Source organism: Peromyscus californicus, unplaced genomic scaffold, assembly GCF_007827085.1.
Source record: "Peromyscus californicus insignis strain IS unplaced genomic scaffold, ASM782708v3 Scaffold_7__1_contigs__length_154581171, whole genome shotgun sequence".
Classification (NCBI taxonomy): Eukaryota; Metazoa; Chordata; class Mammalia; order Rodentia; family Cricetidae; genus Peromyscus; species Peromyscus californicus.
Window position 1 is genome coordinate 79,232,482 of NW_026294595.1, and position 26,320 is coordinate 79,258,801.

Sequence of the window (26,320 nt, forward strand, 5' to 3'; positions counted from 1 at the left end):
AGGACGTGACCCTTTAGCTGAGTTCTAAATAGATCCAGCCCCTAAAGTGAGCCCAAAGCTCTTCAGGCCCAGGTAGCAGTAGCTTATCGAAGGTGTCCACTCAGCTACTTCTCAAAGATTCACACATTTGCCACCATCCTGTTTCTGCTTGTCGTTGGAGGAATCTATCTACAGAGGGGACAGAAAGCTGCCACGTAAAGAGAATGCTGGCATGCTTTTTGTGTTTTTTCTTCCTACAAGCGGTGACTTTTGTCTGCAGGAGTGAGACCCATTAAGCTCAGATGACTTCCAGAATGACAAAGGGCTTAAAAGTCCCTTTCACCCAACAGCACAGTAACGTATGCCTCTAGACGATCTTCAGAGAACTCCTAAGTACTACCAATTACATGTTTCAGTTTAAGGATTCTAGATATTCATGTTTGGAGGTAAAGACCTGGCGTGTGCATGCGCAAACACACACACACACACACACACACACACACACACACACACACATACACACACACACACACACACACACATACACACACACACACACACAAAATTATTTTATGAACACAATAAGTTGCTTACAGCATTCAGTCACACACGGTCCAGCAAGAACTTCAAGGCAAGACTCCACCCTAGCACTTAGCCATGAAAACAACAGACACTCTTAAATCTCCTCCATCACCACCAGGAACCACACTGACTTTAAGAGAATCTGTTCTTTTTGCCTGCCTGGCCCCATGGTACTTAACCCTCTTGGTAAGTACAGCATGGTGCTTCTTGGGGGCTACCTTTCCTGCAGGGGTAGGCACTGACTCAGATTGGACCACCACAGAATCATATCCCTACATCCATGTGATCGGTCAGGGGGGTGGGCACATGACTTAAGTTGGGTCCAGTGAGACTGAGTCTCGGGGCTACAGCCAGGACAGCTAGGGAAGAGGGGCTCTTTTGGATTTGAGGGACACAAACCTGGGGTTTCCTGCAGCTGGGCTTTTGCCATCATGAGGTTTTAGCCTACCTTCAAAAGAGGCTGGGAAAGTGAAGAGAAAGCAAAACCCAAATCAGTACGGTCCTCTTGATCTAGCCAGACTAAAGCTTTGGCCTGGCACTAGTGCTCGGTAATACAGTCCCCTTTGTTTAACAAGTGTGTGCTGGATTTCCATTGTTAGCAAGCAAAAGAATCCTTGCTAATATGGCAGCATACAACCTCATATTATAAACTGTCCCTTCTAGTTGTCTGAAACTAGAGGCTTCCTTTAGGAAAGGCGCCTGGGCACCGCAGGCAGTGAGCTGCATACATTCAGAGTGACTCATGCCTTAAAGCAGATCCCAAAGAATTCGAATCCTTGACTTAATTACAACTATATTTTTGGGGAACCCCTCCCCCCCCACCCTGCTGCACTTTATAGCTATCCAGCCACTGTCAATTAGCCCATTAACAAAAGATTTACTAGTAAGAGCAGTGCAGAATAAGCAGGCAGATTGGCAATCGACAGTAGGTTATTTCCTAAGTATTAGACATATACTAATGAGGAACATGAACATGTTAAAAGCTTAGACCCTGGAGCACCCACTGGTTTATTCTGCCTTCAGAGAAAACATTGCACATTACATTACAATGGCTTACTTTTTTTTTTTAGCAGTGCTGGGGATTGAACCCAGGGTCTTGCACATCCTAGGCAAGTGTGACCCTGCTGCTGAGCTACCTCCTTAGTTCACTGTGCAAACCAGATTGTTATTTAACACGTTTCAATGACCAGAATTCCAATGTGGATGTGTGCCTGGTGTGTGACTATCTACTTGGGGATAAATCAGGCTGCCATGTAAAGAGATGCTTATTTTAATCCATCGATTCTACTAGGCACACTTGTTCTTATTTTGCTATAATTTATAACATGTCAATTTGAGCTTTCCCACCTCCCTCTGACAATATTGCTGGGTGGGTTATGATGTGTTTTCCTTGAACCCTTAAGACCTTTTAACTTCACAGAGTTTAGGAAAGCGGTTTCAAACTGTATACTCTATGGAACCCTGGCGTTCTGTAGAGATAGCCTAAGCTGCTGAGGAAGAGGATGTTGGGTTCTGTCAGAGCAACTCTGCATAGATTACTGCCCTGTGTTGGCCCCGCAGATGCATGATCTATGAGGATTTGAATGCAAATAGTTTATTTTCAAGGTGGCTCTGGAAACTATAGCCAGAGAGTCGGGAGATAAGGAAAGGATGTGTGGAAGTCAACAGAGGTACAAGAAAGAGTTGATTCATATTTAGGATACTTGGGGCTCAGACTCACTGGAAAAGTGTGGGGGATGGTGTTTTAATTATTGTTGTTCGATGTCAAGAGATGCCTGCCATTGAAAAGACAGTTTACTACACCACACGCAGAGCTCAAAGAAAGATCCAGGCCATGAGAGGGAGAAAGATGGGGTGTACAGTGACCAGGTAGGTCAGAGGGAGAGAGGGGGAAGTGTAAGCAAAAGCCTTTAAATTGTGGCTTCTGAGAGATGCAGTGGACAAGGCAGGAGAAGCAGGTGTGGGAAGAGCTGGTCTGGATGGTTATGGTAGACTCCAGAAGCTCAAGGATGATCTTCATTTGTCAAATGCTTGGCTCTTGGATCGTGGTGATCCAGGCAGATGGATACAGGCCTAGAATGAGGGTCCTGGAGGTCATCTAAAGGAGGTGATTGAGGTATGGGTTTCCACCTGAAAAACACACTTGCAGGTGAGTCTTTTGTCACTAGGCGTTGGGTAGTCTTGGGGGAGGTGATGATTTCTCCACCTGCTCCCTGTATAAGCATCAAACACAGAGCTGAAAACTATGGCTATTACAACAGTGTTACTGACACCCCAGAATCCCTCGCCAGGGGTACTGGTCTATCGGCTCTAATCTGCCATCAGCTGAGGATGTGCCACAGCACATTAGCTACAGAGCATTTTTGGCTTCTGAGAAAAATCCCAGAAGAAGGGTTACAGAGGCTGCAGACAGCAGGTGTGAAGGTAGCTGGGCATATAAATCCGGCTGGAGATAGCATCTGCCTCAGTCAGGCTGCCCGCTTCATGTCTCCACAGAGTGCACGATGTAAAACAGGGTGTTGTAACCAATTTTAGGAAAAAAAAGAACCTTGAAAACGATTTTGAAAGATTTAGTGATAAGTTAACCCGAGAATCTCGGCTTTGCTTCTTTTTCGCTGTTACTTTGCTCTGAAGGTAATGATGTCCCTGCACACCAGACAGTGATTGCGCCGCTGTGCCCTGCTCTAGCTGGGTGGCTCACAGCAGAGTCTCTGAGGGTTGTGCTGTGAACAGCAATTAACAGGGAGCTCCAACCTGTGACAACACACACACAGCACGCAGCTGTGGGAGCCATACCCCTGAGCCACAAGCTCGAACTTCCTTCCTTTCCTGTTGGCTTCTCCACCAACCCATCTCTCTCCATGCTGCCTCTCATGCCTCTCCCCAGCTCACCTAGCTCATGGCTATCTTTTTCCTTAAGTAGTGGACACTTGAATGGTTTGTCAAACCATTCTTGGTGTTATGGGGACAATGAATCATTTCTTCCATGGACACCTGCAGAGATAACTACATGCACACTGCAGCGACAGTCCACCATGGAGCGCTGGGCAGCTGGCCTGAAGTTATGTTGAAGAGTCTAGACACAGCTCCCAGGGAAAAGCTTTGTTTAAAAAAATCATTGAAAGTGTTGTCTCTCCAGTAACTTTCAAGAAACCCATGAAGAGCTCCTCAAGAGCACAGTGCAAAATAAAGTTGCTTTCAGCTTCCGTGTCAAATCCGTATCTTTTCCTTCCCTCCTCCTACAGCTGTTAACACGGTGACATGTGCATTGTGAACCCTGTCATGCTGTGATTTCATGTCCTCAGTTTGTCATACCAGCCAACCAAGCCTGGCAAATTAAGCTCTGGCTTAGAGTCCCCCCCTCCCCTTTTTTTCTTTACTGAAAATACAGTATGCTGGTTCGGTTTATTCCCAGTTCCCAACTTTGTTTTGTTGCTTTCACCCAATTCTGTTAAATGGTATTGTTTTTAAATTTGTTTTTCATTTTCAAAGCAAATAGCCATTCAGGCCAGGTTCTGCCCTACTCTTCCTAGCGTGTGGGCTTCATGGAGTTTCAGCATGCCCAAAGCCAGGGGATCGTCAGGGGGAACGGGCCCTGGGAAGAGGTGGTCTCGAAGTGTGGAAGTGCTGCAGACAGGCAGGGAAGGACGAGAGGTGGGCGTGACCAGCTCTGCTATCCTTTACCGCTTCGCCCACTATGTGCCTAGTTAGCCACAGAGCTTGGAGACGGCTGTCATGCTTTGAATGTTTGCCTTTTCGATAATTCATGTTAAAATTTGGTTGCTCCTGGAGACTTCATTCCTACTGGCTAACTCTCATAGTGCTGGAAGGTTCTTTAGACATGGGGGAGGGGCAGTCATCGTCGGTCTTACCCAGCTGTGAACCCTGAAAGCTAGAACAGTGACTGAGCTATCAAGACATGTGCACTGATGCAGCAGCGGCAGGAATGGTATGAGAGGAATCAGACGTGTTTTTATTGGATTTAAAGCCCATTACATGAGATGGGCCCCATGCCTGGTATCATTAACTGTGCCAAAAACCTGTGGCTGCCTAGTCCTAGCTCCTAGGAGGAGAACCTAGTACTGTTATTCTGCTAAATGGACATAATAATAAGTTAATCCCTGAGTTCTTTTTAAAATATTCTCATTTACTTTCATTTTATGTGTATGAGTGTTCTACCTGTGTGTATGTGCACCACATGCATTCCTGGTGCCCACAGGGGCCAGAGGGCATTAGAAGCCCTGAATCTGGAGTTACAGATGAAAGTGAACAGTTGTGTGAGTACTGTGAACCAAACCCAGGTCCCCTGAAAGAGCAGCAAGTGCCCTCACCTGGTAAGCCATCTCTCCACCCCAGATGCATGAGTTATTTTTATACTCACAGATTAGTACATCACTCAGCCCTCATCAGAGAAGCTTCTCCTCAAAGACCAGCAGCTGGTCAACACGCAGAGACTAAAAGACTGTGAAGTGCTCATCTCTAAATGGCACATCTACATCACAGCAGGTTCCCTCACTGAGTAAGAGGAGGTGGAAAGATTGTAGCAGATATCTGTAGCAAAACAGTATTTGCTAGACGTGACAGCACAGTTACACACATGAACTCACAGACACTGTGACTGCAGGCACAAGACCTGTACTAGATCAATCCAGCCCCAATCCCAGAGTGGATGGGAGAGAGGGTCATGAAGTCCCACCCCTAGCTAATGGGAGAGGGAAAGTCACTTCTCTGCAGGGATGCAGGCTACCCATGCTCCTGTAGATGGTTCCATACCCACACATATCCAGGTTGCACTAAATGAACTCAGAAGATACAAAATTTGAAAGAGAAAAAGAGAGCACAGGAAGTTCAGAGGGAAAAGTGGGGGGATGGGAATTAATTGGAGGAAAAGGAATGGAGGGTGGTTTGGATACAATTGTACTATATGCATGTATGAATAAGAAATAAAATATTCAATTAAAATTTATTGCTGTTTTGTCAGTGTTAGGAGGTAGAAACTTTGGCCACTGATAGGGCCACCGAGTCTCATGGGGCACATCAATGATGTGGTGGTTTGAATGAGATTGGCCCCCATAAGCTCATATATTTGATTGTTTGGTCCCCAGTTGGTGGAACTGTTGGGGAAGGATGAGGAGGTGTGGCCTTGTTGGAGTGGGTGTGGCCTTGTTGGAGTGGGTGTGGCCTTGTTGGAGGCAGTGTGCCACTAGGAGTGGGCTTTGAGGTTTCAAAAGCCTATGCCAGGCCCAGACTCTTCCCTCTCTCTGCCTGCTGCCTTACAGATCAGGATGTGAAGCACCCCAGCTATTGTTCCAGCATCATGCCTGTCTGCTTGCTGCCATGATGACCATGGACAGGCTCTAAAACTGAAAGCAAGCCCCCAACTAAATGCTTTCTTTTATAAGAGCTGCCTTGGTCATGGTGTCTCTTCCCAGCAGTAGAGCAGTGACTAACTAAAACAAATGGCACCATAAGAAAGTGAGGTTAGCCCACCTCTCGCTCTTTGTCCATCCACCCTCCGCCATGTGCTAACATAGCAAGACCACCTTTACCAGGCTCTGGAGCCTTGGTCTTGGACTTCCTAGCCAGCAGAATGGTTAGAAAATGAACTCCTGCCTATTATAAATTGCCCAATCTCAGGTATTTTGTGACGGAAGCGAAGAATAGCTGGAGAGAAAGCAATTCCAAACACTTGGCCTCGCTCTACCTCAGCGGGCCAGGCCCTGTCAGAGCTACGGCAGCCCGTAGGTTTGTGCCCCTCGGGTGTGTGGCCACACTTTCTGGGTGCTCGTCTCTCTCTCCCCAGGCTTTAAGTTCCATATGACCAATGATCAGGCTGTCTGGTCCGACACAGAACATGGAAGGAATGAGTGAGAAGAAGCACATGGGACCACACATGGGACCACGCGAGCATACACCATCTTGACTGCTGTGTGATACTCAACAGGGGACAATAAGTGTCAGACAACTAACCAGATCTACGAGAGAATGAGACAAGCTAGCATGGAGCGCTGAGCCTTCATGCAATAGGCACAGACTAAAGCTGAGCAAAGAAGGGAGGCATGAAATTTGCCTTCCTGCGCAAGAACCGCTAGCGTAATTGAACAATGCATTGCCCCTTGATCTGGAAGTTGCATAACTAGGTAGGTGATAATTATATTTTACCCAGCTCTGAAATAGCTACAGCTCGAAAATATCATTAAGCTAAAGGACAATTGGGGTTGTTTGCCCCAGAATTTTTTTTTTAACTGCTTCAATTTGACTCTCTTTCAGACTCATTATTGAGTACATGCTTGCAGGGCCCAGATCAAAAGCCTGCAAAGATCAAAGTCCCCAGGTAAGATCAAGGGAGCATGGGTATAGTGCCCAAGGTGTCCTCTGCCCTCACCCCACATGTGACATGAGGACAGAAAGTACACCGTCTACCTGTTTTTAGACTCTGCGAAGGGAGCACACACTTCTGGGTCTGGGTCCAAAACAGGCTCCATCTCCTTCGGGGCCTTCTTCTCATACATCTTCCTTTCCGTCAGACCTTTGCTTGTCTCCACTGGGGGGAAGTCGTAATACCCTTTCCTCTTAGCTTTCAGGCGTACTTTGTTCCGATAGTGCTCGATGTCCGACTTCTGCTTCAGAGCCTTATTCACCTTGGAGGAGAGAGAGAGAGAGAGAGAGAGAGAGAGAGAGAGAGAGAGAGAGAGAGAGAGAGAGAGAGAGAGAGAGAGAGAGAAGGGAGTCTCAGGTCCACACCTGACTCAGCATGGCAACAGACCAGAAGCTTTTCCTACAAGGTCAGCTGATCAAAAAGACCAGAGGGGAAGCATGGAGAGCTTTTCTGGGAACTGTGACCTGATAGTAAAAGTCCCTCGTCTATCACCCTCATGTGAAATGGATCAGGCACTCACTGAATTATCTTACATCCTCGCTTCCCACATCTGTCCTGACTGTTGAAATCCTATATCTGACTGTATCCCCTTAGCGAAGAACCTTGACTGTGTTTGTCCTTACTCTGCCTTTACTTCTGGTTCCCTGGTGTGGGAGCCCGGCTGCCTGGCTAGTTCTCGGTGCTCCGAGTCTAGCTCTAGTCCTGAGTAACCGTATGGCTTCCTCTGTCCCCTTAGCTGGGGCTCTCTGGATGAGTCTCGAAGTGGATTGGGATGGATGTGGTGGGGAAGCAGAACAAATGTTCTACTCCAGGGGGGTTTCCATAGGATCCATTTGTCCAGGAGAGGTATTTCTGTAAACCCATGACTTTCTGAGAGTGAGGTCGCCATGAAAGTTTGTATGGCTGAATGTCCTGTTTTCTTTAAAATAACCTTTAAAAGAATTCCCTGTAATTCATAATGGAGAAATTTATGACTTTGTGTTATGCTTTTCCCCCTTTACATGTAAATTAGCCATCCCTAAGGGAAGAAGAAGAGTTATATTGCAGTCTGTGCCAAGTTCTGCGAGACAGCAAATTAGAGAGAGGTGCCAGCAAGGCCCATTCCTTTAACTGCCCAAATGTGGCATGAATCCATTTCTGAATGAGGGTTCTCATGTGCTCTCCTCATGTGACAGGGAGCTGGGCCTGGAGGAAAGGGATCTGCCCTAATTTCAGAGTCTGTTTGTATGATGTTCATATCATCAGGCCCGGACAAAGAGACCCAGGTATGATGGCCATAATGAGAGCCTTAACCAGGTAAATGGTTCTAATCAAAGGCAGTTAACAGTGCCTTAGTGCTGACTCCCATGGCTTGTGTGTGTACAGGGGGAGGGGACACAGAACTGTGCTTCAGGAAAGATCACAGAGCTAAGGGACAGAAAGGACACAGCATGACCGATGAACTCTTCCTCAATGATGAGTGAATAATAACAAAAACAAAATGTTAGTACTAATGAAGAGTGTTTACGTGCTCATCACTGTGTTGAGTGCTTTATGTGTAGTGGCCCATTTGTGGATGGAGGCGCTGAGGCCTCCACTCTACTCACTTGCCTAAGTCACCGAGACAGTGAGCGGACAGGCTGGGACTCCAGTTCTGGCAAGACAGCTCTGGAGGCCTTACTCTATAACAGCACTGCTTCTCACGACAGGCTTGAGTATAAGTTAGGAGTCAGGGCAACTGAACTCCAGCTGCCAACACGCCCGTGAGTCAGCACCTCACCCTCGGGCTTTAGTCTCTTTGACTGAAAATAAAGAAGTTGGAAGAGAAGTACTGCTAATGTGGATCACAGAACCTCAGCCCATCACAGTGTAAAGCCAGTTCAGACTCAGAAAGAGGTTCTTCCTGCAACACACATACAGGTGCATACAACACTGTCACAAGTGTCCCAGATGTGGGGAAGAAGCTCCTGGTGAGCATTTGTGATGCCCAGCTGTACAGGGTTGCAGCAGGTCCCTTAAGGCATGATGAGAAAGAGGCTTTAGACCTTGCAAATCTCCCACCTGCTTCAGGTGACAATAGCAGATAGAAATGAAATGAACAGTCAACCCAACACTTTAACACCAGAGAAAACAGTGTGCACGCACATGTGTGTGCATACATATATAACGTAAATACACACAGGTGGCCCCATGTGAACATCTGTAAAGATTCATAAACACTCTTTTAGCTCATTGATAATTGTACTGCTGAAGGAAGAGAGAGGGATGGCATTTTCAACCCAACTTCCTGTTCTTTGTCTGAGATAACTCTCTTCTCCCTTACCTCCCTTACCTCCCTATTATCTATTATCGATCAACTATTATCTCTAATTTTCTTTGATAAAATCTCTCATAGATGTGACAGATGTTTTTAACTCTTATCACAGATTCAACTAGACTGGTTGACCAGTGAGTCCCGGGATCCAACCATCTCTGTTCCCCGGTGCTAAAATTACAGATGCACACTGGTGTACCCCACTTTCACATGGGTGCTGATCCCAGGTTTTCATGGCAAGCACTTTACCAATTCAGCCAGCTCCCCAGGAAAGTTGATCGACATTGACACCACCTAGAAAGCAACCACAGGGCTATTTCAAGCTTGCTAGCAGAATCAATGTCCTTTCAGAGTCTCTGGAGGCCAGCTCCCTGCCCAGATGACAGTATGCTCTCCTCTTCCCTCTCAGTTCACCTTCCTCCTATTACCCCAGCAACATGGAGGCTAATGGGAGCTGAAATGTACAGGAGTGCAGTATAGCAAGGCTGCAGACTCTGCTCAGGAGGGGTTGGGGGAAAGGAGGCCTTCTGATACCTGATTTTCTAATCACGGGCTTTTAAAGATTTGCTCTGAGCTCTCACTGCAGGTGGAAGATGCTATGAACAAACTCACTCTGCATGATCTGTATTTCACATCACTGAGGCCTGGCGCATGCGGAGGTACAAACGGCCTCTACAGCCTGAGGACACTGGACACACGCTGTCTCCACATGCTGAGGGATCACTGAGGGTCCAGCTGAACTCTCCACCCAGGTTATGGGCGCTTACCTCACCATTGAGTGCCACTGAGGACTCCTGGCCCCTGTCCAGGGCAGGGGGCACTGCGGGCAGAGCTGAGGGTTTGATGGCAATGAGCTGCACAGATCCGGACGACGTGTCAAAGGGATCGGCTGCCGCCTTGCCCGCGCTGTCGAAGAGACCCGCTCCCTCCTCTTCATCACTTGCTGTTGCTAAAGCCAGGCAAAACACATGTGTTTTAAGCTGCAGGGAACTGCAGGGTTGAAATGTGAGGCATCTCAAAATGCAGGGACAACAGTGTGTGGTCCTTCCCGGATTCTGCCCATGGCTTACCCTTCAATTTAAGGTTGGTACTATTTATGCAGTCATTGTATTATCAGCAGGTAGCAAAGAACTTTAAAGGTTGCACTTCAACAGAAAGAAAAGCACTCTTTCAAAATGGGGACAGAACACATTTGAAAACAATAAAAAGCAAATTTGTTCTCTACACTTCTAGAAACAGGAAAAGGGAATTTGGCCAAACTCCGCCTCCATCCTTCAGTCTGGCCACTGCCAGGGTAACGGCCTTCCCTGGTCTCTGCTGACGAAGCTATCACGTTCTGTACTATGTGAAGCGACAAGTTTCCCAGGTCAATTAGCCACATGCACAGCTTCAGTGGCTCTTTTTTTGTTTTTGTTTTTTATTCTACTGAAGGCTGTTTCTCAAACAACTTGGCTTTTTCATTCTTTTACTTGTCTATAACAAAAGAAAGCTATGAAATAACCACCAGAGAGACTAACTCAAAGCAACAGACAACTCCTCTAATTACACGGACTCATTGCCTCCTACACACTGGGAAATTAATTCTCCCATCTGACAAGCCATTCTGCTGTGACGGCTGCAAAACACAAGTTGGCTTTGTGCTCCCATAGCTGAGCTGACAGAAGTTGCTTCAGGTCCAGCCGTAGCAAGCTGATTTACTTGTTTTTAAATCATATTCTCATGAAGTAGGTATGAGAATGACAGCTTATTGAGCGGGCTCAGAAGATAAACGGGGCCTGTTAAGGCAACTGAACTAGTAGGCAGTTTGGAAGCAAAATAGGTATTACATAAAATATGAATGTAACCGAAGTATGTTCATCTACTATTTCCTCCTACCTGCTCAAGAGACTTGAGATGTTATTTAAATTATTGAGAAATATATCATGTAGATCATTCTGTCAATTACAATCACAGAAGAGCTGTCAAATTAAACCAAGAAGCAGTTATTTTATAATGTAGCTAAAACAACTTATAAGCTAACAATGGGGCATAATTGGACATTTTTAAAGTTTCATGGATTGGTTTGCAAATTCCAGGTCACCAGGCAGCCAATGACGGAGAGGAATTTCTATCAGAAGGGTCACTAGATGCACATGCATTTTTTTTTTTTTATTTTTTTTTTTTTTTCGTTTTTCGAGACAGGGTTTCTCTGTGTAGCTTTGCGCCATTTCCTGGGACTCGCTTGGTAGCCCAGGCTGGCCTCGAACTCACAGAGATCCACCTGGCTCTGCCTCCCGAGTGCTGGGATTAAAGGCGTGCGCCACCACCGCCCGGCTGCACATGCATTTTTAGAGGGTAATTTTACTACATCATATATGTTTGGCCACCTTCAGCATCCACTTCCTGGTCAACTACTGCAAAGGCTTTCCATAGCAGCAGGTTTCCAAGATGCTCACATTCTCACCACCTGATACTAATACCTACAGTGACAGCATTGACCTTTGTAACCAAATGAGAAATGGTGGTTACATTAACAATGCATTGCATCCAAGCCTTGGTTAGAAAATAACAAGATGGCTTCTACCTAGTTCTCTCTTGGGTCACTTATTCTAGAAAAAACATTGACTATGTTCTGAGGCTATTCAAGCAGCCCTGTGGAAAGGCATGGTGGCCTTTCATCAGTAGACACAGGAATGAGCCATCGGTTTGTCACTACAGCCCAAGACAATGTGACTGTGATTTTATCCCAGACCCTGGGTCAGAACAACCTTGCCAGCCGCTAGTAAGTTTCTGACCCACAGACATTATGCAAAATGATAATGCAGACTATCACTTTAGGTCTCCAGTTTATGGGTAACTCAAAATAGCTTCAGGAAGTCCTTGAAACTGACTGGATTCACTAGGCTCCTCCCTCCCAAGAGTAAACAATAAAGACTACGGAGAATCACTCTCACACAAGCCAAGCTGCAAAGAAGACTCGAAGACCAGACCAGTTGCCTGGAGGAAGCAGAAACCAGCTGAGCCGCCTGGTAGTTTGAGTCACTTGGAAGGGATAGGCTCCAACCTGTTGAGCTGCCTGCAGGCTGTGCTGTGTGCTCCAGGTCCCCTGTTTTTGTGAGCTGCCACCCATGCTGAGGTGGGCTTTGGTGATGCAGCTGTCTCTGAGTCATTTCTGCTCCTGTAAGAAACCCCTCACCCATATTCCTGTAAGTAACCCCCGACCCATTCTCCTTTAAATATGCACCCCCCCATAAAATATTGCATTTGGTTTAGAAGGTCAAGTACCTGCACTCGTTAAGAAAAGCATCTTATTTGTTTGTTTTTATTTATTTATTGAGAGAGGTATCTTTGAACTCGTGGCAATCCTCCTGCCTCAGCTTCTTGAGTGCTGGGGTTACAGGCATGAGTTACCACACCTGCCATCAAGCTGTTTTTTCTTTTCTTTTGTTTTGTTTCTTTCAAAATCCTACCTGTTACACCCAACCTTCTCACTTACATTTAAACATCTTCATGAAATGGGCTCTAAAATGATCTTGCAGCTAGGCTAATTAACGAGGCTATGGGACCACAAAGACCTATGCCGGCCATTTTGCTGGCAGAACAGTGTGTTTTCCTTCTCAAGTTCCTACGTTCACTAGGGAACAAGAGTAGAAGCCACGGACGCAACCAGCCTGGCAGAAAACCAGAAGAGTCTGTACATTAACGTTTGTTAATTAACCTTAGTTACTCTGGCTCTAGTGTAGTGGGTAGCCGTCCCAGCTTTGATCTGGAAGTTCCAACCCCCATTGAGGATTCAGTAACTGTCATGCCTACAAGGTGGGGCCAAGGGAGGACCCTGAAGACCTGAGATCCAGATGCACCGGCTCTCTTGGTTCCCAGACCCTGGACGCTGGAGGTAGACTGAGCAACCCTGGACGCTGGAGGTAGACTGAGCAGAGTTCTCCAGAGAACACCGCCGGACTGTAACCCCAGACCCTGTAACCTATCTCTTCACTTGTAAGTTACCCCACAAAATAAACCTCCCTTTTAACTACGTGGAGTGGCCTTAATAATTTCATCAATACTCTAGATTAGACACAGGCAAGGTATTTGGACGCTCCACAGGGCCGTATTCACACACGAAGCACTCAGTTCTTTTTGTGCCCCGGACAGGTGATAAAAGGTGCTCCCCTGTTTTCTCCACAGTTGCACTCAGTGTTGACTTCCTCCTTCCTCTGCTCCATCTCCCGATCCAATCAAATATATACCGTATCAACAATTCTCTTGTTTAACTCTCACTTTAGGAGTGAAATGGAACATTTAAGTAGCCCGGGAGAATCAGTCAGACAGTTAATTAATTAATTAGTTAATTAATTAATTAATTAGGGACACTGAGGGCTGAACCTGGGGTAATGCAAGCATTCTGCCACTGTGATGTTTAATTCTGAAGCAGGGTCTCACTTAGTTGTATAGGTCAGCCTCAAACATTGGATCCTTCTGCTTCAGGCTTCTTCTAAGCAGCTGGGATTACAGCTGGATACAGCAGCACACCCAGCAAGGCTGCCTTGGTTTTTTGTTTGTTTGTTTGGTTGGTTTGGTTTGGTTTTTTGAGACAGGGTTTCTCTGTGTAGCTTTGGAGCCTTCCCTGGATCTCGTTCTGTAGCCCAGGCTGACCTCGAACTCACAGAAATCCTCCTGACTCTGCCTCCTGAGTGCTGGGATCAAAGGCATGCGCCACCACCGCCCAGCTTGGCTGACTTGTTTTTTAATACTTTTTTTTTTTTTTTAATGGCAGACCTGTTAGTTAAATTTTCAATATCTGGACTCACAGGTACACAATGAGCCCCTGGAACTTGTTAAGGGCAGGAAGTTGAGGAAAACTTCCAAAATGGGCAGCATTTTGGAGACCAGTCAGTTTGTTGGACTTGGCCTTGGAAATCGTGTCCTTTCACCCAAGAATGGGAAAAAAGCTCTAAGCAAGCATCACTTTGTTCTAAAGAGATTTTTTTCCTCAGGAAGTGTGCCCTTCTTTACAAATATACGGTTGAGGAAGTGAGGACTGATTCAGGAAGAAGGATACAGAAACCACTCAACAGTTCACAGCAGTCTCCAGGCCTCATGGGGCAGAACAGAGAGGCCTGGGGTGAGCACACGGTGGGTGTAAATGTGTGCATATGTGTGCAAACATGCGTGTGTGTGTGCACACGTGTGTGTGTGTGTGTGTGTGTGTGTGTGTGTGTGTGTGTGTGTACACGGGAGGGGTTGGAGAGGTACTTGGTGGGGAGGCTTCTCACCATTTCTCTTCCTGGCGTGTGTGCGTGTTCATGTGCGTGTGTGTACGTGTGCGTGTGTGTGTGTGTGTGTGTGTGTGTGTGTGTGTGTGTGTGTGTACACGGGAGGGGTTGGAGGGGTACTTGGTGGGGAGGCTTCTCACCGTTCCTCTTCCTGGACTCCTCCTTTGTCACTTTCTGCTGTGACATTGCGTTCTGGGGCGAGCGCCTCCCTGAGCTGGGCTTCCCTGATTCGTTGCTGATGACAGAGCCATTCTCACTGGGCGACCTGCTGAAGGTAACCATAGCAACAGGGGAGACAGTAAGTTCCGGCTGGAACAGCCTCCTCTCAAGGTTATTTTATTTGCACAGTTTATGTCTGCAGCCTTTCATTCCCGTTTCAGTGGCAAAGAAGAAATGATACAAGAGACAAAAGAAACAGCAGCCACCCACACTCACCCACACTCACTCCCTGGTGAGGTGGCCGGCTGTTCTGAAGTGCATTTACTGTTCTGGGCTCTCTAGACAAGTTCAGTGAGCCCAGCCCTCAGTCCCAGCTCTGTCTCATTAATCTGTCATCTATCTCGGCGACTGCGGAGACAGTAGTGACACTGTGTGGCACGCCCCCCTTCACACAGCTCTCTGGATGCTGAATGTTTGAGTCACGTGAGCATCTGCGGCCATACATAAACATGGTTCTCTTGGGCTGTTCACCATAGCACAGACACACATGACTACTACAGATTAAGTCTTCCCGTTATGGGGTCTTCACCCTACCAGCTGGCCACACTTGCACACTCTTGACTAGTTACTACTTGTATTTTGAAGCGCTTATTTGAGCTGCCCATTCCTCCAGGAAAAACCTTCTGTTGCCTCCTCTGTGCAGAGCCCTGTGCCAGATACACAAGTCTATTGAGAGCTGAGGGCAAACAGCTCGGGGACCTACTATGTGCCTGGGACTATGTTGAGTGCCTCCAAACCTGGTCACTGGTCACAATGATTCCTGACTTGGAGATGGCCCACCTTGGCCAGAAAGTGAGGAACGTGAGAGTTATGGAGGCCGAGAGTGGTGTCCAGGGCTAAGCGAGGCTTGACAAGTGCCCCTCCCCCCAGCACACCCTCACTTCAATGTCTCAGTCATCCTTCTTGCTCAGATGGAGTGCATCCGAGGACCTTCATCCTTCCTCAGCACGGTATTCTCCCTCCAGAACTCTGGGAAAATGGGCTCTGGAGACTGTGCTGCCTCTGGAGGTGTGCGCTCCCTCAGGCCTCACAGCCCACCTGGGGGTAGATTAAGCAAAAGTACTGACCTCCCTGAGTGGCAGATGATCAGGGGACAAATGCCTAGAGATCTCTTGTTCTTCTGCCATCAGCTGTCCCCATTTAGAAACACAGCCCACTAATGCCCACACTGGAAAACTGCCTGGACTCAATGCCTTGATCGCTGGGGGGAGCTGTGTATTCCAGCATACCCCCTTCTTCCTTCTCCTCTTCCTCTCCCACCACCTGTGTAATTTAGAATGCTCAGTTCTATGCATGTTGGCACCTGTGCTGGTTCGTCCTATGTCGACTTGACACACAAAGAGGGAACCTCAATTGAGAAAACGCCTCCCTAGGATCTGGCTGTAGAGCATTTTCTTAATTAGTGATCGATGGGGGAGGGCCCAGCCCACTGTGGGTGGTGCCATCCCTGGGCTGGTGGTCCTGGCTTCTATAAGAAAGCAGGCTGAGCAAGTACCACCCCTCCACGGCCTCTGTCTGCATCAGTTCCTGCCGCCAAGTTCCTATCCTGCTTGAGTTCCTGTCCTGACTTACTGCTATGATGAACAGCAGTGTGGAGGTGTAAGCCAAACACACCCTTTCTTGCTTTTGGGTTATGGTGTTTCATCAAAGTCACAGAAACCCTAACTGAGACAGAACTCTACAAGTCACCAATAGTGAAGGTTAGGCTGTCTGGGATGAGGCAGCACCTGCCAAGTATGTTCTACAGCACACAAGAACTAAACATCTAGACACAGGGCTTGGGAAATGGTTTCTGCCTTCTGTCTTTGGCTACCTCTAACTGTGGCAGCATGCCAGAGGCTCTGATCAGTTCTGCCATGGATTCATTTTGTTTCACTTAATGCAGCATCTTCGAACTTATGTGGCTGAAAAACATTTTGCTACATTAGTACTACAAAAGTGGGAAATATAGATCAGGCATTAAGTGATTGAATATATACTTTATATCTATGTCTGTGTGTGTGTGTGTGTGTGTGTGTGTATAGATAGATAGATAGATAGATAGATAGATAGATAGATAGATAGATAGACAGAGTCCCCAACAGCTATTTGACCACTGAATGCTGGTTGTGGGAGAAGGTACACACACAGAGAGATAGAGACAGAGACAGAGAAACAAGAGAGGAGACATATGCCCTTGAATTGTTTTCAGAATCTGAGCGCTAACAGCACCTACTCTCCAGCTGGTTTTATTGAATAAAAAGATTTTCATTTAACTCGGGAGGGTGGGGGAGGGGAAAGTGTTTTGTGGTCTATTTTACATTTGTAAGCTGCTTAGTGATTTTTGTAACATTTTAATTCCCTTTCCCCATTTGATCCTGAAAGAATCTTCTGATGTTTCTCTCACTCTGAGGAGAGATGTCATCGAGCACATTTCTGTGGAGAAAAATTCAATCTGCTTTATTCTTTGTTTCTGTCTCTATACCTCTGTTTACAGTGAGTATCAACTCCAAACTCCTGGTCAAAAAAGAAAGTGTGTGTGTAGTGTATGTGTGCACATGACACTAATAAATTACCTTTGAAAGCAAATGCATGTCAGCTGTGATACTGAGATTTAAGGTTACAGAACTCAACGGTCCCTTTTCTGGAACTGCGGGCAGATGTGGAACGTGTGTGGGGACTAACCAATTCCTAAACAGTATGGCTCATCACTAATGTAAGAGTCCTTTTCCAACAGCTGGTCCTATGAGGTTGACTACCCATCAACCTTGGCCTGACCCATTAATCCCAGTCACAGACAAACAAAATAACATCACCAAGTCTCCAGACAGTGGAAAGGGGACTGGAACACCTATCAGGTAGCCCAGAAATGACAGAATGCTCAGTTTTCTGTTTTCAAAGAATCTTTAAAAATGTAAGAATATCAATAATTATTCAATCATTGGCTTTCACTTGCAAAATTTGGGGGTTCGTCTAGCAGACCCATTCTGGGAGGGCCTGCAGTCTACAGGTAGCCAGAATGAGGAAGCGGATGTGGCAAGATGGGGGCACCAGAAGCCTGATTCATAATGGGTTTGCTCTTAGATTTGGTACTTAAAATGGGGCTGGGGAGAAGGCCCAGTGGGTAAGGCGCCTGCCAGGAAGCAAGAGAACCTGTGTTTGGGGGTGCATATCTGTAACCCGAGAGCAGGGACAGAGACACATGCACCCCTAGGGCTTGGTGGCCAACTAATCTACCCAACTGGTAAGCACTGGGTTCAGTGAAAAAAACAGGAGAAGGAGGAGGAGAGCCATAGGGGAAGACATCTGACCTTGACCTTTGTCTCCGCATGAATGTGGATGCACGCACACACTCAAACATGCATACACTGTACATGAACACAATCTCCACAAATGATCTTCGACTTTCATGATCAGACATATGTGAACAGAGATGAGGTTCATGTGACAACCTGGGCAAAGATGCAGCTAGCCCTTAGTAAAATTACACTTTTATGATGAAATAATGAAGCAGATAGAGAAATCATGCTGCAGTGTAGAAATGCTCCCTTTCTCTCTATTCCATAAGCTAACATTTCTTAATAAAAAAAATGGTAATACATAATTGAACTTAATTACCAAGAGGTGACTCCTTGCTAACTCAAGAAGTACTTGTTTTCAAACAAATTTCAAAAATCAATCCCTACAGGATTTAAATGACTCAATTTGAATAGGTAGGAAAGAATTTTTATTCTTCCTAGAAGTGCTACGTCAGTATCTTAATTTGGTAAGTCTTCCTTTCCAGTTTCTTGTAAAGGGGTGAGAAGTTGTCAACACGACTTTATTGTGCTTGGCAAGGATCAGCATGAGAATGATGCTCTAAGTCACAAAGGATGAGGCCTCTCGATGAACCATCTGTCTGCACGTGCTCTGACTCTGCTCGGCTTGCTCTCCTGTGCCAGGGAGACCACTGCAGTACCTGTCCCAACGCTGTTCACACCTCCGTGCAAGCAAACTTTGGGAAGTCTTCCACAGTGTCGCTGAACTTGACCACGTGACTTGGTTGGTCAATAGGAAGGAAAGAAGCATGACGGAAGCGGAGACTTGAGCAACGGTTGTGTTGGGGGCTGTTTTTCTTGCTGCCCTTGGACCCTCGGAAACCCCTTGTGAAAAAGTCTGCTGGAACTAGCCTGCTGAAACCTGAGCCCTTGTGGAGAGAGGACTAGTGTCCTGGGCCACCCCAGACAAGGCTGCAGGCACCAAAGCCTCGTTGACTCAGTTTCTATCACCTGATGGATGTGCTGGTAACTCCAGATAGCATCAGCCAGCGTGGACCAGAAGAACCATCCAGCAGAACTCAAGCTACTGGCCCACCCAAATCATAAGCTGAATGAACAGCAGTTTGTTTTAAGCATCGGAGTTTTGGGGTGCGTTGTTATTGGGGCTATAGATGACTAATTCATGCCTTCAACTTTATTTTCCACATAAGGTGAAATCCACCACTCTGTTCTTTACTTCATTTTAAGGTACCAAGAGCTTCTAAAATAAAACAGAACTTCCTTGCTTGACTTCATGCAGTTTTTTTCTATGAGCAAAGCTCTTTGAAGCAATTGAGGATGGTGGCTGACGTTAACGTCAGACCTCCACATGCACATGCACACCCACACCTGTGCCTACACATGTGTGAACACTCATACACACACTTGCACACCACCTACACATGAAAATGGAAAAAGACAAAAGAGAAAGGAAAATAACCAGAGCTCTTTGACTGGCATTAGGACTGTAAAAATGTGTCAGGTGGAAGTCTGCCCCCAAGACTCTTGTGACACGGAGATTAACGATCCACATGGGGTCCCTTCTCCCCAGTCACTTTGTCTCTTGGCTCCTCGCCTTGTCTCACCCTTGTTTGCATCTCCCCTCTGCTTCAGTGACTGGCTCATCGCCTGCCTCTCTATGCACTGCACGGCTTCCAAGGCTTCCTTCCTGGAGCTCTTCCTTTGTCTGTCTCTCCCTCCTAGACGAATCTTTCCTGTCTCGTAGGAAAACAGAACTCCACCAACTCCCATAACTGTTGCTCCACTCCGAGCCCCTCCTGCGAACTCCAGACTCACACGATTCATGATTCTCAGCCCTTTCATTTGTACATCCACTGGTGACAGGTCACCTGCTCCCCTTCCAGCCCTCACTAACACAAATGCATGGCAAATACTCTTCACTCACTTCCAAATCCTATGGCAGCCTGTCCCCGGCTTCCTCCACAGCATTTCTTAACAGTCCAGCCGCTCCCCATGGATGGTACTCACCATCCATGCCTCTGTCTCCTAGCTGTGCCTCCTGAGGTTTCCTTCTCCCATGAACCCCTAGTCTGTTTGCCACACAGAGCCAACCTTTATCCATCACAGCGTGTCATTCCTCTTTTCAAGCCCCCCATGACTTCTGATCTTCATCTACACTACAAATTCCAGTCTGACTTTGGTCTCTAATACCTGCCACTCCAGCCACAGGCAGCTCCCCTGATTCATCTGCTGCTGCTTCCTTCCAAGTACACACCAGCCTTCCTGACCACATTGCTTTGCTTCAGGCATGCCAAGAACTCTCGGCCTCTGGACTTTGCATATACTGCTCCATCTGCTTGGAACTTTCCTGCACTAGCAAACCTCCCCATGGCTGACATATCATTTCAATGGTATCTTTTTCTGTTTTGTTGGTTTGTTTTTCGAGACAGGGTTTCTCTATGTAGCTTTGCGCCTTTCCTGGAACTCGCTTTGTAGACCAGGCTGGCCTCAAACTCACAGAGATCCGCCTGCCTCTGCCTCCCGAGTGCTGGGATTAAAGGCATGCGCCACCACCACTGCCCGGTGGTATCTTTTTCTAGTGACGCTAATCAGTAAGGTCTTCCCTGATTTTCTATCTAAAATAACCCCCCCCCCCCCACTCTCTCTCTCTACTCCACTCCAGATGGTAACTTCCACATGAATAGAAAGTTTGTCTTGTTCCCTGGGATAGCTCCAGAGCTTGGTAGACAGCAAATAGGCAATACATCTCTGTTAAATAAAGAGAATGAGAAGAGATGGATGCAGGGAAGAGGAGGTGTTTCTAGCTTCCATAGTGCTTTAAAGCAAGAGAAAATGGGCTGCCAAGGAATGTTGCTTTAGCTAACAAATGGGCCTGGCCACTGGCTCCACTGCCTCTTTACATGGCCATTCCAAAACCTTTGTAATGACTCTCCCGGCCTCCAGCCTAATCTTTCCTATCTACCATCTATGTCACCTTGAGAATGGTTCTAAAGTACAGGCTGGATGCCACTGCTCCCTGGAAGAGTTCTCAGTAGCTTCTCATGGCCTGTAGAATCAGGTCAGTCTCCTGAGCCTGGTGGTCAAGGTCACCCAAAATTTGAATCCATCTTCTGTTCTCATATTTTACTGTGTCCTAACCACTGTGAAGGCTGAACTTCAGGGAAACACTGTGTGCAGAAGCCCAAACTCACCTCATTTCTCTCCCCACGTTCAGACGATGCCTTTACCCATCTCACCTACTCTGACCCTTCACCCTTGGAGGTTCAGTGGAAAGGCTGCTGTGTGACAAATGCCCGGATGGCACCGTGGGTCTCTGTTTCTCTGCTCTCTGCCACTGTGCTGTCCTCAGACCCCACTGTGGGTACCTCGAGTTGTCATGTTGCTCTTCCATCACTAATCTCCATGTCTCTCCCATCCCAGGATTCTTGGGGGGGGGCAGAAATTAACCTGACACATTTTTACAGTCCTTCAATGCCAGTCAAAGAGCTCTGGTTATTTTTCCTTTTTATTTCTTCTTTTTCCATTTTTTATGTGTATGAGTGATCACACATGTGTAGGCACAGGTGTGGGTGTGCATGTGTATGTGAAGGTCTGAAGTTAATGTCAGCCACCATCCTCTGTTGTAGAGTATTATTTTAAGGTGTGTTACTTTTGTTTATGTTGCATGTGTTTAGCTCTGTGAAGCTGTGTTACTTACTGTACCTGTGGAAAACACCTGATGGTCTAATAAAGAACTGGACAGCCAGTATCAATGCAAGAGAAAGGATAGGCATGGCTGGCAGGCAGAGAGAATACATAGAAGGAGAAATCTGGGAGCCAGAGAAAAGGAGGAGCCAGAGAAGGAGGAGGACTCCAGGGGCCCACCTAGCTACACAGCAAGCCACAGAGTAAGAGTAAGATTTACAGAAGTAAGAGAACAGGAAAAGCCCAGAGGCAAAAAGTAAACAGGATAATTTAAGTTAAGGAAAGCTGGCAAGAAACAAGCCAAGCTAAGGCCGGGCATTTATAATTATGAATAAGCCTCCATATGTGATTTATTTGGGAGCGGGGTGGTGGGCCCCCAAAAGAGCAAAAACAAACAATAACTATCCTCAATTGTTTCAGTGGTTTGCTCATAGTAAAACCTCAGCATGTGATTCTGACTGAAAGCAGTAGCTTAGGAGACACTGCTGGTAAAACACAACAATTATGAACCAAAGGCACCTATTTTAAGAGGTGTCGACAATGTGACGTCAGAGCCAAATTTGTTATCATAAATAGAAGGGCTACCTCTCCAGTGTTGTGGCTGATCAACCAAGAGTTCTCACAAGCATGGCTTGTGTGGAGCGGGCATTATGATCCCTATCTTCTCTCTTACTCTCCATTTCAATATTCAAAGTGAGCATGGGAGCCGGGGGTGGGGGGATGGGGGTGAGGGGTGGGGGTGGGGGTGAGGGTGGGGGTGGGGGGGTGTTTAAAGAAAACAGTGGAACTCACTTGAGGACCACAGCTCTCGCTGTCAGTTATTTCTCTTGCTGACAAGAGGGTGAAGCTGGCCCATGCCTACCTCTTTCTGGTTTCAGTGGACTTAGCCGTCTTGATGGTGCTTCCATCCTGAGCTGTTTCTCGTTCTTGAGGAGTGTCTCTGACAGGTATGGGGAGGACCACCGTTTCCTGTGTCACGGGGATGACCTCCTCATCCGCCCCTTGCTGGCCCAGATGCTGCTTGGCGTAGTCAAAGCCTTGCACGGGCTGTGAGGAGGAAGAAGGTTTGAAGTCATACTTCTAGAGAAGTGTCCCCAGTGACAGCTTTGAGAAGAGACAGACAGTGAAATACATGTGATGGGCCGACCATCTTATCTGAGCATTGTTTGCTGTGCGTGGCCTGGTTTCTGCCTGACAACATGGGCTCATCAGTGAGTGATGAGAAGTCTCCAGTAGCTAAGACTTCCCAAGAACCCAGGGATGGGACAAGGTGGCTCGGTTCCATCCTCATGCTATGCCTACTGCTCCCTAGTTGACCCCTCATCCTTCACACTTTTTATCCACTGGATACCTCTGAAGTCTGGGTCATTTATGAGTATGTGAAAACAGAGACATTAAGAAATGACAGCTTCCAAGGTAGCCACTGTTAGTAAGTTAATCATTAAAATAATCTACACAAGTGTTTGGTGTGGTACACAAAGCATTGATTTCTCTTTTTGAAAGATGAAAGCAAGGTAAACATTAGCCTTCATGTTATAGGAAAAAAATACAAAAGCTCAGAGAGCGTCAGTGAATGCCCAAGAGAACACAGCTAAGTGATAAAAAACGGAAGCCCAGGTCCTTGCTTTTCTGACTCTCAGGACAATGGGCTTAACCTTCGGAAAGTTGCCTAACATTGATCAATTGCCCATCTGACACACATTGGTAACTTCCAACCTCAATAATACAGTATTCCTCTAGTGAGTTTCATACGTTTACCAAATCAAAATAGCAATTTCTACACTGGGGATATATAGTTCAGTGGTAGAGCACTTTCCTTCCATGCACAAAGGACTAGATTCAATCCCTAGAACCACCACCATCATCACTAGTAGTAGTAGTAGTAGTAGTAGTAGTAGTAGTAATCTCCAACAATTTTTTTTTTCAAGACAGGGTTTCTCTGTGTAGCTTTGGACCTTTCCTGAATCTCGCTCTGTAGACCAGGCTGGCCTCAAACTCACAGAGATCCGCCTGCCTCTGCCTCCTGAGTGCTGGGATTTAAGGCATGGGCCACCACCACCCGGTCTCTCCAACAATTTTTAAAGGCGGACAGTTATATTACTTTTTAAGACAAAAGCACATGAAACAATACAATTTGTATGTGACATTTTTTGTAGACCGGGCAGAGCATAAAGCAATTTGCATACCTTAATTCACTTAATCTTTACAGCTGCCTACCCATAAACAGTGCTACTATCCCCATTTGACAGATGGGACCCTTGAGGCACAAGGAGGTAATACAACTGTGCTGAGATCATATAGGTAGTATGTGGGAAAGAGGGAAACAGTGGCTGTTCGTAGGGGAAGAGTGGCCTGTCCCAAGTGGTTTGTGCCAGCCACTGCAAGCCAGGCCTAGCCTGCATCTGGGTGGGCTCTAGCGATTTTCTCCTAAAGATGCCTGTTCCCACTACGTTCTCTTTATATGAAGGGAGAGCTGGCTGCGAATTCATTGACAAAGAACAAAGAGGGGGTGACCAGGAAGAAAAGAGGTAAGGAAAGCCACGATACCATGTTCTCAGAGCTCTCCCTGCAGAGACCTCGCTGACAATAGCAACAGGGTGTGTCTGTGTGCCTCATCTCAGAAGAGGGTGTACAGTCCTCACTGGCCGCCTTTGCTTAGCATGCAAAGTATATTACTGAGTCTTAGGACGGGTCCCCAGGATCTCCTCTGGCTCTGCGGCGTGCATTCTAAGGATGCAGCAATGTCCCCGAGGCTGTCTGCCCTGGCTACCGATTGGTGGCCATGGCTAATTTTCTTATTGTGCCTTGCCCCTTGGCATTCATTGAATTCTGCTCACACTTCCCATGCAGCAGCCTCTCAAGCACTGCAGTGTCCCTGACTGTCCCCAGCAGGACTGCAGCGCTAGGCTGTTCCACTCTGCTGGTTTCCTGCAACAAAGGGGCTTTGGGAATTGAAGAGCCTCACACACCCTCACTGTGGGAGAGACAACCCGCTGAACTACACACAGGAGCCCGCAGCCAGCTCATGGCACAAAGGTTGGCTTGATTTTCAGCACCAGGTAAGGATTCCAAGAAGCACAGTGCCTGGGGAAGGCACACGGGAGGAGCCACCAATGTTTCATCCGTTCTAGCTCCAGAGAGCTTTCGAGCCAGGAGGGAGGCTGCTCATCTCGGCAGATGAATGAAGATTTTGGTTTAACTCAAAGCTTCCCTTTCCAACTCCAGTATGGCGTGTTTTGCATTCCTGGACTCGGCTGCGATTCTGATAATTACTTGTTATGTCTAAAAAGACTCACGTCGTAAGCAAGCTTAGATGAAAATGAAACATTCTGTCTTGGAGCAGTCTCGTTTTTCACAGCTCGACAATTCCCAGGGTACCCTTCTCCCCAACACCCCACCGTGTCTGGGAAGCAGGTGCCTTATGTCAACAGACACAGAACAACATTCTTTGAGGGTTGGTGCCTCAGGAGACAAGACCATCTAATCAGGCTCCAGCTTCCCCACAGGTGTATCTGCTTGCTGTGGAATAAAAGTACCTTTGATTTCTTATACTCAAGTGAGCTGTGCTCATGCCAACAGCCCAGCGTGACCCTCCAAGGACACACTCCATGGCTGACACAAATGGCAATGTGTAGGAAGTCAGAAGGAGTGGTAACTTGCTATCCCATGTCTACACGGCCAGATGGAGTTTAGAGGTTCAGAGGTGGGAGCAGAAACCCCGCCGAGTCTCAGAGTGCGGGTGGGTGGGTGTATAATGTAGAGTGAGCTCTGAGAGGGCTGGGGAGAAGGCTCAGTTGCTACAGTGTACAAGAATGAGTTTGGATCTCCAGAGCCCACGTAAAAGCTGGGTGTGGTGGCACATATCTGTAACCCTGGAGCTGGTAAGGGACAGCAGAGACAGGCAAGGCCTGAAGCTCACTGGCTGGCCAGTCTAACTGGTTCAGTTAGAGACTGCGAAAAAATAAAGATGGTAAGTGAGAGAGGAAGACATCTCACCTGATAGAAACTTCTGGTCCCCGTCCATATCCACATCCTGCATGTGTATCCACACAAACAAGTACATACAACACACCCGCACACACACACACACACACACACACACACACGCACGCACGCACGCACGCACGCACATGCACATACCCATGCACACAGATGCAGGCCTTATTCACCTCTCTGTTGTCTGTGGTATGACTGGACGAGTCCCTATGTCTCTCCCCCAGATTTCTTGGCAGTTAAGTGAGAATAATGAAACCTGCCCTAACTGTGACCTACCTCCCAGGACAGCTGTGGAGAACAAATGAGGTGACGGACCTAGAAGAGGCAGCAGAGTGTAAGGCGTTATTTAAACACCGGGTGTTACAGATTGGACATTTACCACAGGGACTATCACAAAGGCAGCTACGTGACTGGAAAATTAGCTTCAGAATGTCTTCAGGCTTCAGTCCGCCACCCTCCCGATCACCAGAGGTGGTTGGGGGAGAGACATCCAGGAGACAGAGGAAGGACAGGGTTCTAGGCCAGGCGCTCTTTGAGCTACTGAACTGGTATCTGGTAGTTGCCAGCCTAACCGATAGCTGGTCCATCACGACAGCTGCAGAGCAGAGTCATTAGTGGGACAGGGAAACTTCTAGGCGTCTGTGTGCCCAAAGAGGTTTCGTGTAGGAGCCAAGAGACC

General features: G+C 47.1%; 1 protein-coding gene across 7 annotated transcripts in view; it reads right to left on the minus strand.

Moving 5' to 3' along the window:
• Kiaa1549l (KIAA1549 like) overlaps positions 1 to 26,320 on the minus strand; it is a 279,877-nt gene that overhangs the window by 50,421 nt on the left and 203,136 nt on the right. For 5 of the 7 annotated variants that reach the window (XM_052725834.1, XM_052725833.1, XM_052725830.1 and 2 more), the window contains 4 exons: positions 22,508 to 22,692; positions 14,626 to 14,753; positions 10,001 to 10,182; positions 6,985 to 7,202 (listed from right to left, as the gene is read on the minus strand). In XM_052725834.1, the coding sequence (XP_052581794.1) occupies positions 6,985 to 7,202; positions 10,001 to 10,182; positions 14,626 to 14,753; positions 22,508 to 22,692 (713 nt within the window). The remainder of the gene's footprint in view (positions 1 to 6,984; positions 7,203 to 10,000; positions 10,183 to 14,625; positions 14,754 to 22,507; positions 22,693 to 26,320) is intronic. The other 2 variants (XM_052725831.1, XM_052725837.1) reach the window with 1 other exon arrangement.